This window comes from Cajanus cajan, chromosome 2 (genome assembly GCF_000230855.2).
Source record: "Cajanus cajan strain Asha chromosome 2, NIPB_CcT2T_4, whole genome shotgun sequence".
NCBI classification, from domain to species: Eukaryota; Viridiplantae; Streptophyta; class Magnoliopsida; order Fabales; family Fabaceae; genus Cajanus; species Cajanus cajan.
The window spans coordinates 6,364,594-6,376,897 of NC_138518.1; the positions used below are offsets into that span (position 1 = coordinate 6,364,594).

Genomic DNA, 12,304 nt, shown 5'->3' on the forward strand with positions numbered 1-12,304 from the left:
CATGACTCATGATATTTTTTTCCTATTTAACAAACCACTATTTATGGAAAATCAAATCAATTTTAGTTGCAACAATAATTTCAAATTTGGATTCTAAGTAATATGACAATGCCTCAATGCGATTTCAGTAATAACTAGCCAATTATTATCGTTTGTTTCATCTCAAGAAACAACGCGGAAAGTATCAAGTTGGATTCCAAGATAATCAATTTCAGATCTCAAGAGATTTGACTATGGATCCTATAATTCCAATTTGCTTTCTTCGTCACTTGCTGTCAATTTTGAGTTAAAATGAAAAACCCTAGAGAATTGCCTCTGATACTCACAGTTCAGGTATTAACAACATTTATTGTTACTAGTTTTCATTATGCATGTATTTAGCCTTATGATGATGTTTAATTTGTGTCTCTTATGATAAGAATTTGGGTTCACACACTCGATTTTGTTTCTCTATTATTAAATATACTGCACCTTTGTTACACAGATAATGAAATATGAGTTCTCTATACAATTATCATATATAGCACTTTTTGGGTCCATCTTTAATATGTATTTGACTATGAAAAGGTTTAAAAAAATCACTTGGGACTGGGATTTTGGTTACAATGTCAAGGTTTTTGAACTACTGTAAATTACAACCAACCACATTTCTTCATCAATGTGGCAACGTTGACCAAATTTGCTTGAAATTTACTACAATCATATTGAAATTGTGGCTAGACCTCAAATTAAAACCTTGACTAGTGACATATGTGTTGCTTCTTTTATTGAGCCAAAAGTTGATGTTTCGAAGGTGGAACTACGTTGTGGTAGGAACAAAACATTTTAATTGAAACAAGGAACATTATCAATGTATGTATAGAAGGTTCTTAGTTTTTGCAGATTTTATAATTTAATTTTTATTTATTTATTAATTGATTTAAGAAATTCCAAAACATTGACTGAAATCATTTGGTTTAGGTAAACCAATCAAAATTCTTTTAGCCCGAACATAATCAAACCAATAAATTTTGATGTATTTTTCCTAAACCCAAATCAACTTGACCTAAGCCCATGATGTTGTGGATTGTTGAAGTTTGGGTTGTTGTTTTGTCAACATGTGAAACATGCATATATTTTTTCACATCTCACATATGATATATTTTCTTGTAATTATATTTTGAGTGCACTAGTGAAATCTGGTGTAGAAAAGATGTTACAAAAGTTATAGGCAAGATTGTGGATGAATATGTAACTTGGTATTGTTTTACAATTTACATATCTCAATGTCATTTCATGAACCATTGTGCTTAGATTAAAAGTTCTCAAATTTGTGTCCAATTGTTGGAAGCTAATGTGTTATCTGATGTCTTTGTTAATAACATATTGATAGACATATATGGGAAATGTGGCCAATTTTTAAATGCAAGAAAACTTTTTAATGGATTGCAAAATTAAAATATGGTTGCATAAACAGTCATTTGCTTAATTTCGAAGTGAACATTTTGAAGAAGAAAAATTAAATATATTTACAAGGATGAAGCTAGAGGATTTCTACCAAATCATAACATTGTTGTAGTTCTGCTAAATGTTTATGCATGTTTGGAGGCTCAAAGACTTAGTGTTATTACATGCTCAAGTAGTCAAATCATGTTTTAAAAATCATGACATTGTGGAAAATGATTTGATTAATATGTATTCCAATAGTGAAAATATTGATTCTATGTACAATGTATTCTCAAACACGGTATATAGATATGTGATTACTTGGAATGCTATGACATGTATTCATTCCCATCGTAGACTTGGCAAACAAGTTTTACTAGTGTTCTAAGACATGATATGTGATAATAAACTTCTAAATTATATAAACTTTATTGGGGTTATTCTTGCTTGTGCTTATTTGGATCTTGTACAAGAAAGTTCTATGTTTTTTATAAAATAATGAAAACATGCCACATTCCCCCTAGACTAGAGCACTACCATGTATGGTTTCATAGTTATGCAAAGTTGGTCGTCTTGATGAGGTTGAAAACTTTATGAAGACAACATAAGTTAATTATGTTGGATGTTGACGCTTGATGTACTTTGCTTAATCCATGCCATGTTCATCAAAACTATGGTATAGGTAAACAAATTATAAAATGTCACACAAATAAACTCTTAATGGTTAGAAAACATATACATTGTTATTAAATATGTATGCCAAAGGAAAGGAGGTGGGATAAAGTAGTGAAGATTCGAAAATGATTAGGCAAAAAAAACATTACAAGGAATCTAGGGTAAGTTGGCTAAATATAAAAAATGATAACCATGTTTTCTATTAGAAGAAAACAATCATCCAAAGTATTTCTATATTTATGAGAAAGTCCAACAATTATCTATGATAATTAAGTCATTGGGTTATCTACCTAGTATATAATTAATTGTGTTGCATGATATGGAAGGTGAACAATAGGAAAATTATTGTAGATATCACTATGAAAAGTTTTCCTTAGTATATGGCCTAAAAAAATACATTACCAACACATATTTGCATAGTTAAAAACCTTGGGATGTATGATGATTGTAGCACCATCATAAAATTGATACCAAAGGTCACAAACAAGTTAATATTTTGTCAAAGATGTTAATCATTTTCTAGAGTTACTCTATACTTGCAATAACCATAGTAACAATGTGATAAAATTCTTAATTATTTTTGTTTGAAGTGATCATGGCACTTTCTATTGAATAAAAGAATTATGCATCATATCAACATTAGCTAAAGCTTCAAGATATTAGTTGTAGTCCATTGATGTCAATCAAACATGGATGTGTATCAACAACAATGACGAATGGTGGATATATAGAGGGTAACCTTGCATGTGAAGTTATCACCTAATGTAATTAGGTGACTAATGTACACATCATTAGCTTCTACAAACAAAAATATTATTTCATATTTTCAAAATTTTAACATGTGACTCATAAGGCAACCTTACTATTGTGTCAAGGTTCACCCTTACATAACGTCTGATTCGAGGGGAAGAAAGGGAACAAAATCCTTCCTAACCTAATTTTAGCTACTCTTTGATATTGGGGGGATTTGGAGGGGGAGAGATTAATACAATATCTTTATATTTATGTTATTAAATTTAAAATTATAAGAATAGAAAGGTAAATTAGTTTTTAAAATCCATCTCCTCCCCTTATGAACCAAACAAGAAAAAGGTTACCTTTCTCTTCTCTTCTATTCCTCCTAACCAAACAAAATTTTTAGCACCTTCCCTCCCTTCCCTTCTATCCCCTCCATTAAAATCTTTTTTCTCCCGCTCCTCCTTTAAACCAAACAGACCCTTAACCAATATACATACATACATCCATCCATTCATATATAGATATATATATATATGTATGTATGTATATAATTTTTAAGATATTTGAATATATTGAAATCAACTACATTTGTATGAATCTAAAAATAATCTCTTTAGGTTAATTGAAAATCATATATGTTTAAATGTTGATTCATAGGAGAAATCTTATCTAATCTTAATTATTTCTCTTACCAATTTCACAATTTGGTTGACTCACAAATGGATAATAAATTGAATTACTAAAAGGTAAAATATATATATATAAAGAAATTGGATTTATATATCATTAAATCATATATGTAAATATAACCATTTTTTAACTTTTTTCTTAGCTTATACACTGATCTCAATATGATGACATTCTACATGTAGAGCTTATGGTTCTTGCAAAGAGACTACATTCTTCTATTTTTAGAATTAGATTGCACAATCTCCATTTCATTATCATCATCAACATTGCTCCAAGATACAAGATTATCTAGTTTTTTTTCAAACACTAAACTTTGCAAATCAACATAAGAAAATCATTTTCTGAGAACACCACATCTATAGATGTCAAGAACATACCCAATTCCAAATAATAAACTCTCCAACCTTTTTTACCATAGGGACATCCCAAGAAAAAACACTATTGTTTGTGAGTTGCAAATTTATCTCCTTTAGAATCTTAGTTATGCACATAGCACAAGCTCCCAAACACGCATAAATGATTGAGAGATAGCGATTTTCTATTTAACATCTCATAAGGATTTTTCCCATTCAAAACAAATCAAGGTGTGTGGTTGATTAAGTATCCTACAATTAGAATAAATTCTACCCAAAACTCAATTGGAAGATGAACTTGAAAGTGTAGAGCACGAGTAACATAAAGGATGTGTCTATGCTTCCTCTATTCTCTTCCATTTTGTCATGGAATTCTAGTATAATATGTTTTATGTATAATACAATGGTTTTGGAAATAGTTATCCATGTATACAAATTTTGTACCATTGTTTTTATGCACAAATTTCACCTCTTAACCAAATAAATGTTCTACCATGTTAATAAATTAATCCATGCATGTAAAAACTTCTTTCTTTACTTCCAAAAGATAAATCCACACAACTCATGAATAATCATCCATAATAGTAAAAAAAAAATATCTAGAACCACAATGAGATATAGATTTATATTGTCCCTATAAGTCACTAATGGATTAATTGAAAACTCTATGATGCTTTATTAGTGTTAATAAGGAAACTTTCTCTACATTGTTTAGCTTATTAGCTCTAAGGAAAACATCATAATCTTTATTCCATAACTCATTACTTTTACTAGAACCAATAATTGTGACCAACTCTACAACCTTATGAGACAGGTGTCCAATAACTTATGCCGCAAATCAAAACATTTCCACCATCAGATTTTATAATGACAACAATAACCATCCCTTATAGGTAGTAGAGACCCTTTATTTGTTCACCTATTCAAGTCATTATCCTTGAGATACGGTTTTTCATAACACATAATTTTTCAATAAAGTTAACCATGTAGTTTAATTCATCAATAAGTTATTTGAAATCATATTGCATTTCAACCTAGGCACATAGAAAACATAGTTTAGTTTTAGAGTATCACTAAGAACCAGAATCCCTTCCCTAGTAGCAAAAATTTTCCTTCCATCTAGAAACCCTATGGGCATTCCAAGATATTTCTCACATCAACAAAGTATTCTACCTTTAATGACATATTTAACAGTGAGCTTTTCAATAGTTCCTAATTTAACATTATTTGATAGATTCACCAATGTTTGTCATTAGTCCACATTAAGTCCACTAAGAGTATACTTATTAACATTTGTTATCATTATGCTTGATTCTATTTTAGCAACATTTGCTTTAGTTAGTATATTGCATCCTTTAGCAGCAAAAGTCTCTCATTTCCATTAAACATGTGTCAAAAGACTTCCTTGATTGTCATTTGTAGTGATGTCATAAGGTGAAATTATTTTCCCTAACATCACTTTATTCTTGTTTCCTTCCTCAATTGTGATTGCAAAGAGATGCATATCAAACCTAGCTTTGGTAATATACGAAGAAGAATTGTAGTGTAATTCTTGCCTTTTCATTATTGTACCAATAGAAAATATATACACGAGTATACAAAAAAAAATTTCCTCAATATATGTTAATTATACTAGAAAAATATGTACGTAAACAAACAATATCATAACAAATCAATCCTAATAATAACAAAACATCATTTCAATATATTCAATACTAAATTAGTTCTTAGGATCATTATGACTTTTGTCTTAGTAGTTTAACTTAAAGTAATATCTCAGTTTTAAACAACTAACAAGTCTCCATTTGTTTTGTATCATTTCTTTGTGTTTCCACTTTCCACTAAAACTTGGGTTATTATTTGTTTTTCTATTGTATAGGGTTCTTGCATTGTACTCATAAAATTGTTATTATTTGGCTAAGATGATTGAATTTTGAACATTGATTTTTTGTCCTAGTAATTCATCTTGTTAATATATACGTTCAGGTTTAGGTTATCTTCTTGGTTGGAGTTCACTTCTGGAAAGTTACATTTCATGTCCGAGTTAGACACACAACTTCCTTCTGCCTTTGGTATGTTGTAGCTTTCAGATAAGTGGTCATAGATTGTCTTGAAAATGATGATATTTAGTCATTTAAGTGGAGACATAGATGATTGGAAACACACATGCACATATATGAATTCTTCCTTACTTGATTAGTTATTCAATCTTCTATAGAATTTTTTTATTGGTATTTTGCTTCATCATGTTCTTATTGTCGTTCTTGTTTTATTTTTTCTTCATATTTTAACCTTTTGTGTAGGTCAACTTAATCTAATCTTAATGGTTTAGATTTGGGATTGAAATTGTTGAGTTTAAATTTTATTTTATTTTCCTTTTTGAAGATGTGATTCAAACCAGATAATAATTTATTTTAATAGATTAAACTTTATTTATCTAACAAACTTGGATAAATTTGCTAAATAGAGCATAACATTGCATGCTTGCATATCTTTGTTTTTTAGATTCACTAGGTTATATTAGTCCTAATGTTTGATTTCTTGTGTCCCTGTTGTAGTTGCTGATGTTCTATTGTGGAAGAGATGGCGAGTTTCCTTAGGTGTCATTGTTCTTGCAACACTTGCTTGGATCCTATTTGAGTGGACCGGATTACCATTTTTAACAATTTGTTCAGATGTCTTATTGGTTTTGATCGTAATATATTTTTTACAGGCAAACTATGCTGCCCTGAGAAATAAGTACAATTAATACTCTTAGATGTGCATTTTTGATATTTTCATCTTTTATAACATTAACAATATCATTTGTATCTTTTTTCTTCATGTAGACAACCCCCAACTTTACCTAAGCTATATGTGTCAGAGGAGATGGTTAATGATGTAGCAGCTTCCTTTCGGGTGAAATTCAATAATGTGCTCCTTATAGCTCATGAAATTACTGTTGGAAACAATTTTATAACTTTTATCAAGGTTAGTTTTATTTTAAGTCATAACATTTTAGAGATTATGGCCTAGGGAAGTATGATCTAAGTAAATAGTAATTTTTAAAAAAATATTATTCTTGTTTTAAAGAAAACAAGTTGCATATGATATTTTATGAAAGAATGTTTTAGTAGAACTAAACTAGGATAACATATAAGTTTGGATAACCATATGAAATAGAAAAGTTGTTATATTATGTTTAGATTAGGCATGGGAATGGGGCAGGGTAGGGACAGGTTTTATGTTTCCCGCCCCGCAAACTTAAATCGCCCCAGCCCCCACCCCAGATACCCATTGGGGGTAAAATCTAGGTACTCTTCCCCATACCCGGCGGGTTTCGGGTTTCCCTGCCCCAGTCCCCGATTTTATCAATCGGGAAAAACTCGAACCCGAATCCAAATCCGATAAACACGAGTTTTTCCCATCCAAATCTGGGCAGGTTCGGGCAAGTACCCACGAGGGCGGGTTAGATTGTCATGCCTAGTTTAATAAATATTTTTTATAGAAACTTATATAAAAAAAATGAAATAAACTTCTCTTATAAGTTAAAATTATCTTATGCAAAAGTTAAAATTAACTTTTTGAATAAGTTAAATGATTTTAGGTACTTCAAACAAACAAAAAATTTGGCCCGTTTAGAAAAACAACTTAATTAAAAAATTTTAAACAAGTTCATAATATATATATATATATATATATATATATATATATATGATTTTACCTACTTCAAAAAAATTAATTTTTTTTGGCTCGTTTAGAAAAACAACTTAATTAAGAATTTTTAAACAAGTTCATAATATATATGTGTGTGTATATATATATATATATGATTTTACCTACTTCAAAAAAATTAATTTTTTTTGGCTCGTTTAGAAAAACAACTTAATTAAGAATTTTTAAACAAGTTCTCAATATATGTGTGTGTGTGCTCGTTTAGAAAAACAACCTAATTATGAATTTTTAAACAAGTTCATAATGTGTGTGTGCGTGTGTGTGTGTTTATAAAACGACACATTTAAAAATTAAAAAAAATTAAAAAAAATCAAATATATACAAAAATAAGTAAAAATAAATAAATAAATAAATAAATTGCATCATGGATATAATAACATTATAAATATAGAAAAAATCAAAATCATAAATCACCAATTATCATTTTTTATTTTCTTGAAGTTACAAATTTAAGTATCATTAATTTTAAATAAAAGAATATCACACTAATCATTTTTACAAAATTAAAAATTTGTCCCATAAAAAATTAACCAATACATGATTAAAATATAAAATTTTAATCACGTTAAAAAATTTTAACCATTAAACAACTAAAGAAACCATAATAAAATAATTATTTAAATTATATAAATATAAGCTTATTTGATTAAATTCTATTTTTTGGTTTAAAACAAAGAAGCTTATAACAAACAAATTTACAAGCAACAAATAATTATAATTTTTTATATAAAAATTAATATTTATACTAATATATTCATGTATTATATGTATAAAAAATATTAAATTCATCAATTCATTGATTATTTTATGAAAATATATAAGAGTTAACATAAATTTAGGAGAAAAAAAGTAAGAAATAGATACAATTCACATGTTTTGGTCCTAGCAAGATTTAGAGGTTAATCTTTTCAATTTTCATAAACTATATTGAACATCATAGGGAGCTTGAGAAAATAAGCTAAAAACTTATTATGAATTAGTCATAAGATAATTTTATAAATTCTTCCAAACATGCTCACAAACACTTATAAAATAAGATAAGTTCAAACAAGTTGTTTATAAGTTCTTTCAAATGGAACCTTTAACTTATCCATAGGTTAATTTTTAGCTTATGGGATAAGCTTATTTTGTATTTTTCATTTCTTTATTCTTTCTACAAGTGTTTCTAGAAAAGCTTATTCAAGTAGAAACTTAGTATCTTCCTTGAACTTTCTTCAAATATATCATTTTATATATCTCTCATTAGCTAGTGATATGATCAAAATAATATGTATATGTATGTATGTATGTATGTATGTATGTATGTATGTATGTATGTATGTATATGCGTGTGTGAATATATATATGTATATATGAAGGGGGGCAATTATCTCTCCATGAGCTAGCTTTTGAAATTGAGTTAAGTCCAACCCTAAACACAAGTTCTAAGGTGGTATTTGAGCCAAACTTTTGTGTTTTCTCTTTAATAGTTGAGGAGTCAATTAGTCATAATAAATCAAGTAGAAATTGCATACAACTAGATGATTCAAGGAGATAATCATCTATCTTGGTTGTCACTTGTCAAAATGTAGAAAAGGATTGCAACTACAAGATTGATGGGGAAAAATCAAGATTAAGACCTAAAATAGCATTAACTATTATCTTTGTTATCCCTTGGGTCTTGAGAGTCAATCATCGTAATTGTTGTAAGGTCTATCGCATCATTCACATCAAATTGTGATCAGACTACTTCTAAATGTCTAATTTTTTAGAATTCATGTCTAAGATGTTTAGTCCTCAGTGTGAAAAAGTTTATTAGAGATTTCACATATACTACTAATATAATCAAAATAGTGTATATAAGTTGAGTGGAGTCCTCACTTCATGAGTTTTCTTTTAAGGTTGAGTTAAACAAAAATTCAAATTCTAATATATCATTATTTTCAATGGTGTTAACAAGCTTGGTCTTTTATGTCATAAATCTTATGGTCTCTTATTATGTTTTATTATACTATAACAATGCAATTTTCACATTTAGAAATGAGATCGTATATTGCATATATGACTTGCTGAAAAATGAACAAATATGATTCAATGTTTGTTATCTATTGTCTACATGACAGGTGGTGGTTTGTTTGTGGCTCTTTTCTACCATTTGTAACATCATCTCCTTCTTCACACTAGTATATATTGGTATGCTTGCTTCACAAGTCCATATATGAAAAGAAATTTGCAATGTCTTTAATTGAGATCATCCTTTTTTTTCATTAATTGTAAATTTTATGCTACATTTAAGGTATTTTACTAAATCTTTTGGCTTTCATTTAATTGCATTTTTCAATGCAATGTAATGTTTTTCAAACTCATATTGCATTTGCATGGTTTTCATTTACCTGATTAGATATTTCCACACATATGATTACTTTAGAATTTGGTTGCATGTGTGTCACTTGTTCTATTTAAATTCATTATCTATTATGTTTTGTTTTGTGAAAAGTCATTTTGAAAATTGATTTTCTTTAACAACAAATGTAAATATTTCATGTCTCACTACAAGTTGGTTATGTGTGGTGTAGGGATTAAATTATACTTATACTGATTATTACATTATGATTGATCTTATACAAAATGTGATTTTTATCAATCTAACCATTGAATTGTAACTATATACTATCTTGATTACTTATAAGAAATTTTATCAAAACTAAAAATCAAAAAATCTTGAGCATTTGTTATCTTTTGACTTATTTATTTATTTTTGTTTATTCCTCATTAATGGTGACAGGAACTCTCATGATGATTACTATCCCTGCATTGTACAACAAACATTGTCAATCTTCAAAGCATTATACAGTAGTAGACGAAAGTGCTTTCAATGGACTGACCCATTATATATCAAAGGACAAAGAGACATGATTTTCAAAGTTGTTCGACACAATTCATTTTTGTTTTGAAAAAATTCACTACTCAATTATTTTATTTTGTTGGTTAAATTTGTCAGGTCCTTGTTTCATTTGTATAAGGGACAATTTAGAAGTTTGAGGATTTTGAATTTATATTTTTCAATCATTTTCTTATATATGTTGAAAAATTTTATACAGGTTAATTATACTGATGACAAATACAGGTCACAAATTGTCAAAACTAAATATTTGACAAATAACTATCTCTTAATAATAAATAAATTATAATAAATATATAAAATATAATAAACATAATTAAAATAAATATTTTTATAAGTATTATATAAAGGAAAATGCTAGCATACTCGTACCTTCAGGCTTTTCATAGCCACCAAGATCTCCTCAAATGAATTCTTAGAACTCAAAATATCAAACAAATGGACTTCATAGTCTTCTCAAGATTTTCACTGCATGGTTGAGACATCCATTATGAGTCATTCTAAAGTTTCATTATGATATTTATGTCATATTGATTCTATTTTATTTGCCTGAAACTTATTCTTTCTCGTCCACCTTCTAAGAGCCAATCTAAATCAATCTTGAATTTACTTTTAATGGATGTTCTAAATACACTAAGCATACTCATCAATAGCATAAACACTTAGAAGGCTTATGACTTTTGTTCATGATGTTTGTCATAATTAAAACATAAAAGGGTTTGGATTTAACAACAATAATTCATACTTAGCTTCATACTCCTCTACCTTCCTTTATTATCAACAAAAGGACTTCCAAAGGTAACCCATAAGGCATTGAAACTATTTTCTTCAAATTCATTTATTTCTTCCCCAAGTCACTCAAACACATAGGCACCACAAGCACCACATGGTTTATTAGGATTAGGGAAACTAAGGCAAGTACGGTAATCCATGTACTCTTTAACTCGAAGAAATTATCATCACATTTATCATGTTACACAAAAGGTATTCCTAGTCCACTCATAGAAAACTACTTTATCTCCAAGTGGTAGACTTAACACATCCTTAAGAAAAACACTTAGAAGTTCTCTAACTAAAGGGATATCACTTAGCTCATTTATATTCTTATGTCCCAATAAAAAAGATCATGTATACTTATATATTTCTTTTAACGAAGTTCTAACTTGGTTGACAACCATTACTCGATACCCGTACTTCATTAAAGACAATGTTTTATCAATAAAAACATATAGAACATGGTTGAAAGATAAACAGTTTGTATCAATGATTATGTCTAATTGACTAAGAGGCAAACTCAAGTCAACTATAAAATTTCAACAAGCAGTAGCAAAAGACATTACAAATAGGCAATAAAAATACAAACAAGACCATTAGAAAGAGTTGCACCAATAAGATATTAAATTAGGATAATACAAACAATTGAATTTTGACAAACGAATGTACACCAGTTTTAGTCTAGGGCACAAAAAATAAAGACTTGGAAACTCTTGAGCTACAGAGGAGTGACCATAGAAGACTCCGAAGAAGCTCAATAAATGTCCAAGATGAATAAAGAAGAGGTCATCTCATACCTCAGACTAGATTTTCCTAATCCAACCGTTGTGATAGAAGACAAATGTCTTAGGAGGATATCATTCAAATTTTAGCCTGATCCAACGGTTAAAAAATTCACTTAGGGGTCAAAACCGTTGCTGGTTAGTGCATAACAATCTTTTTTCGGACAACATTTTTTCTCTCATGGTACCTCTCATTACAGACCTAATTTCAATGATTTCACTATTGAAGTTAAAGATCAATGTCATGAAAAGATACTATCAAAAAACCAGCA

The 12,304-nt window shown here is 28.6% G+C and overlaps 1 protein-coding gene across 1 annotated transcript; it reads left to right on the forward strand.

Annotated features, from left to right (window-relative positions):
• Positions 1-11,207, forward strand: LOC109818071 (reticulon-like protein B16). Its single transcript, XM_020383468.3, has 6 exons — positions 1-333; positions 5,868-5,953; positions 6,440-6,620; positions 6,710-6,851; positions 9,698-9,767; positions 10,360-11,207. The coding sequence occupies exons 2-6, from the start codon at positions 5,917-5,919 to the stop codon at positions 10,488-10,490; spliced, it is 561 nt and encodes a 186-aa protein (XP_020239057.2). The 5' UTR covers positions 1-333; positions 5,868-5,916; the 3' UTR covers positions 10,491-11,207.
• Positions 11,208-12,304: the final 1,097 nt, after the last annotated feature.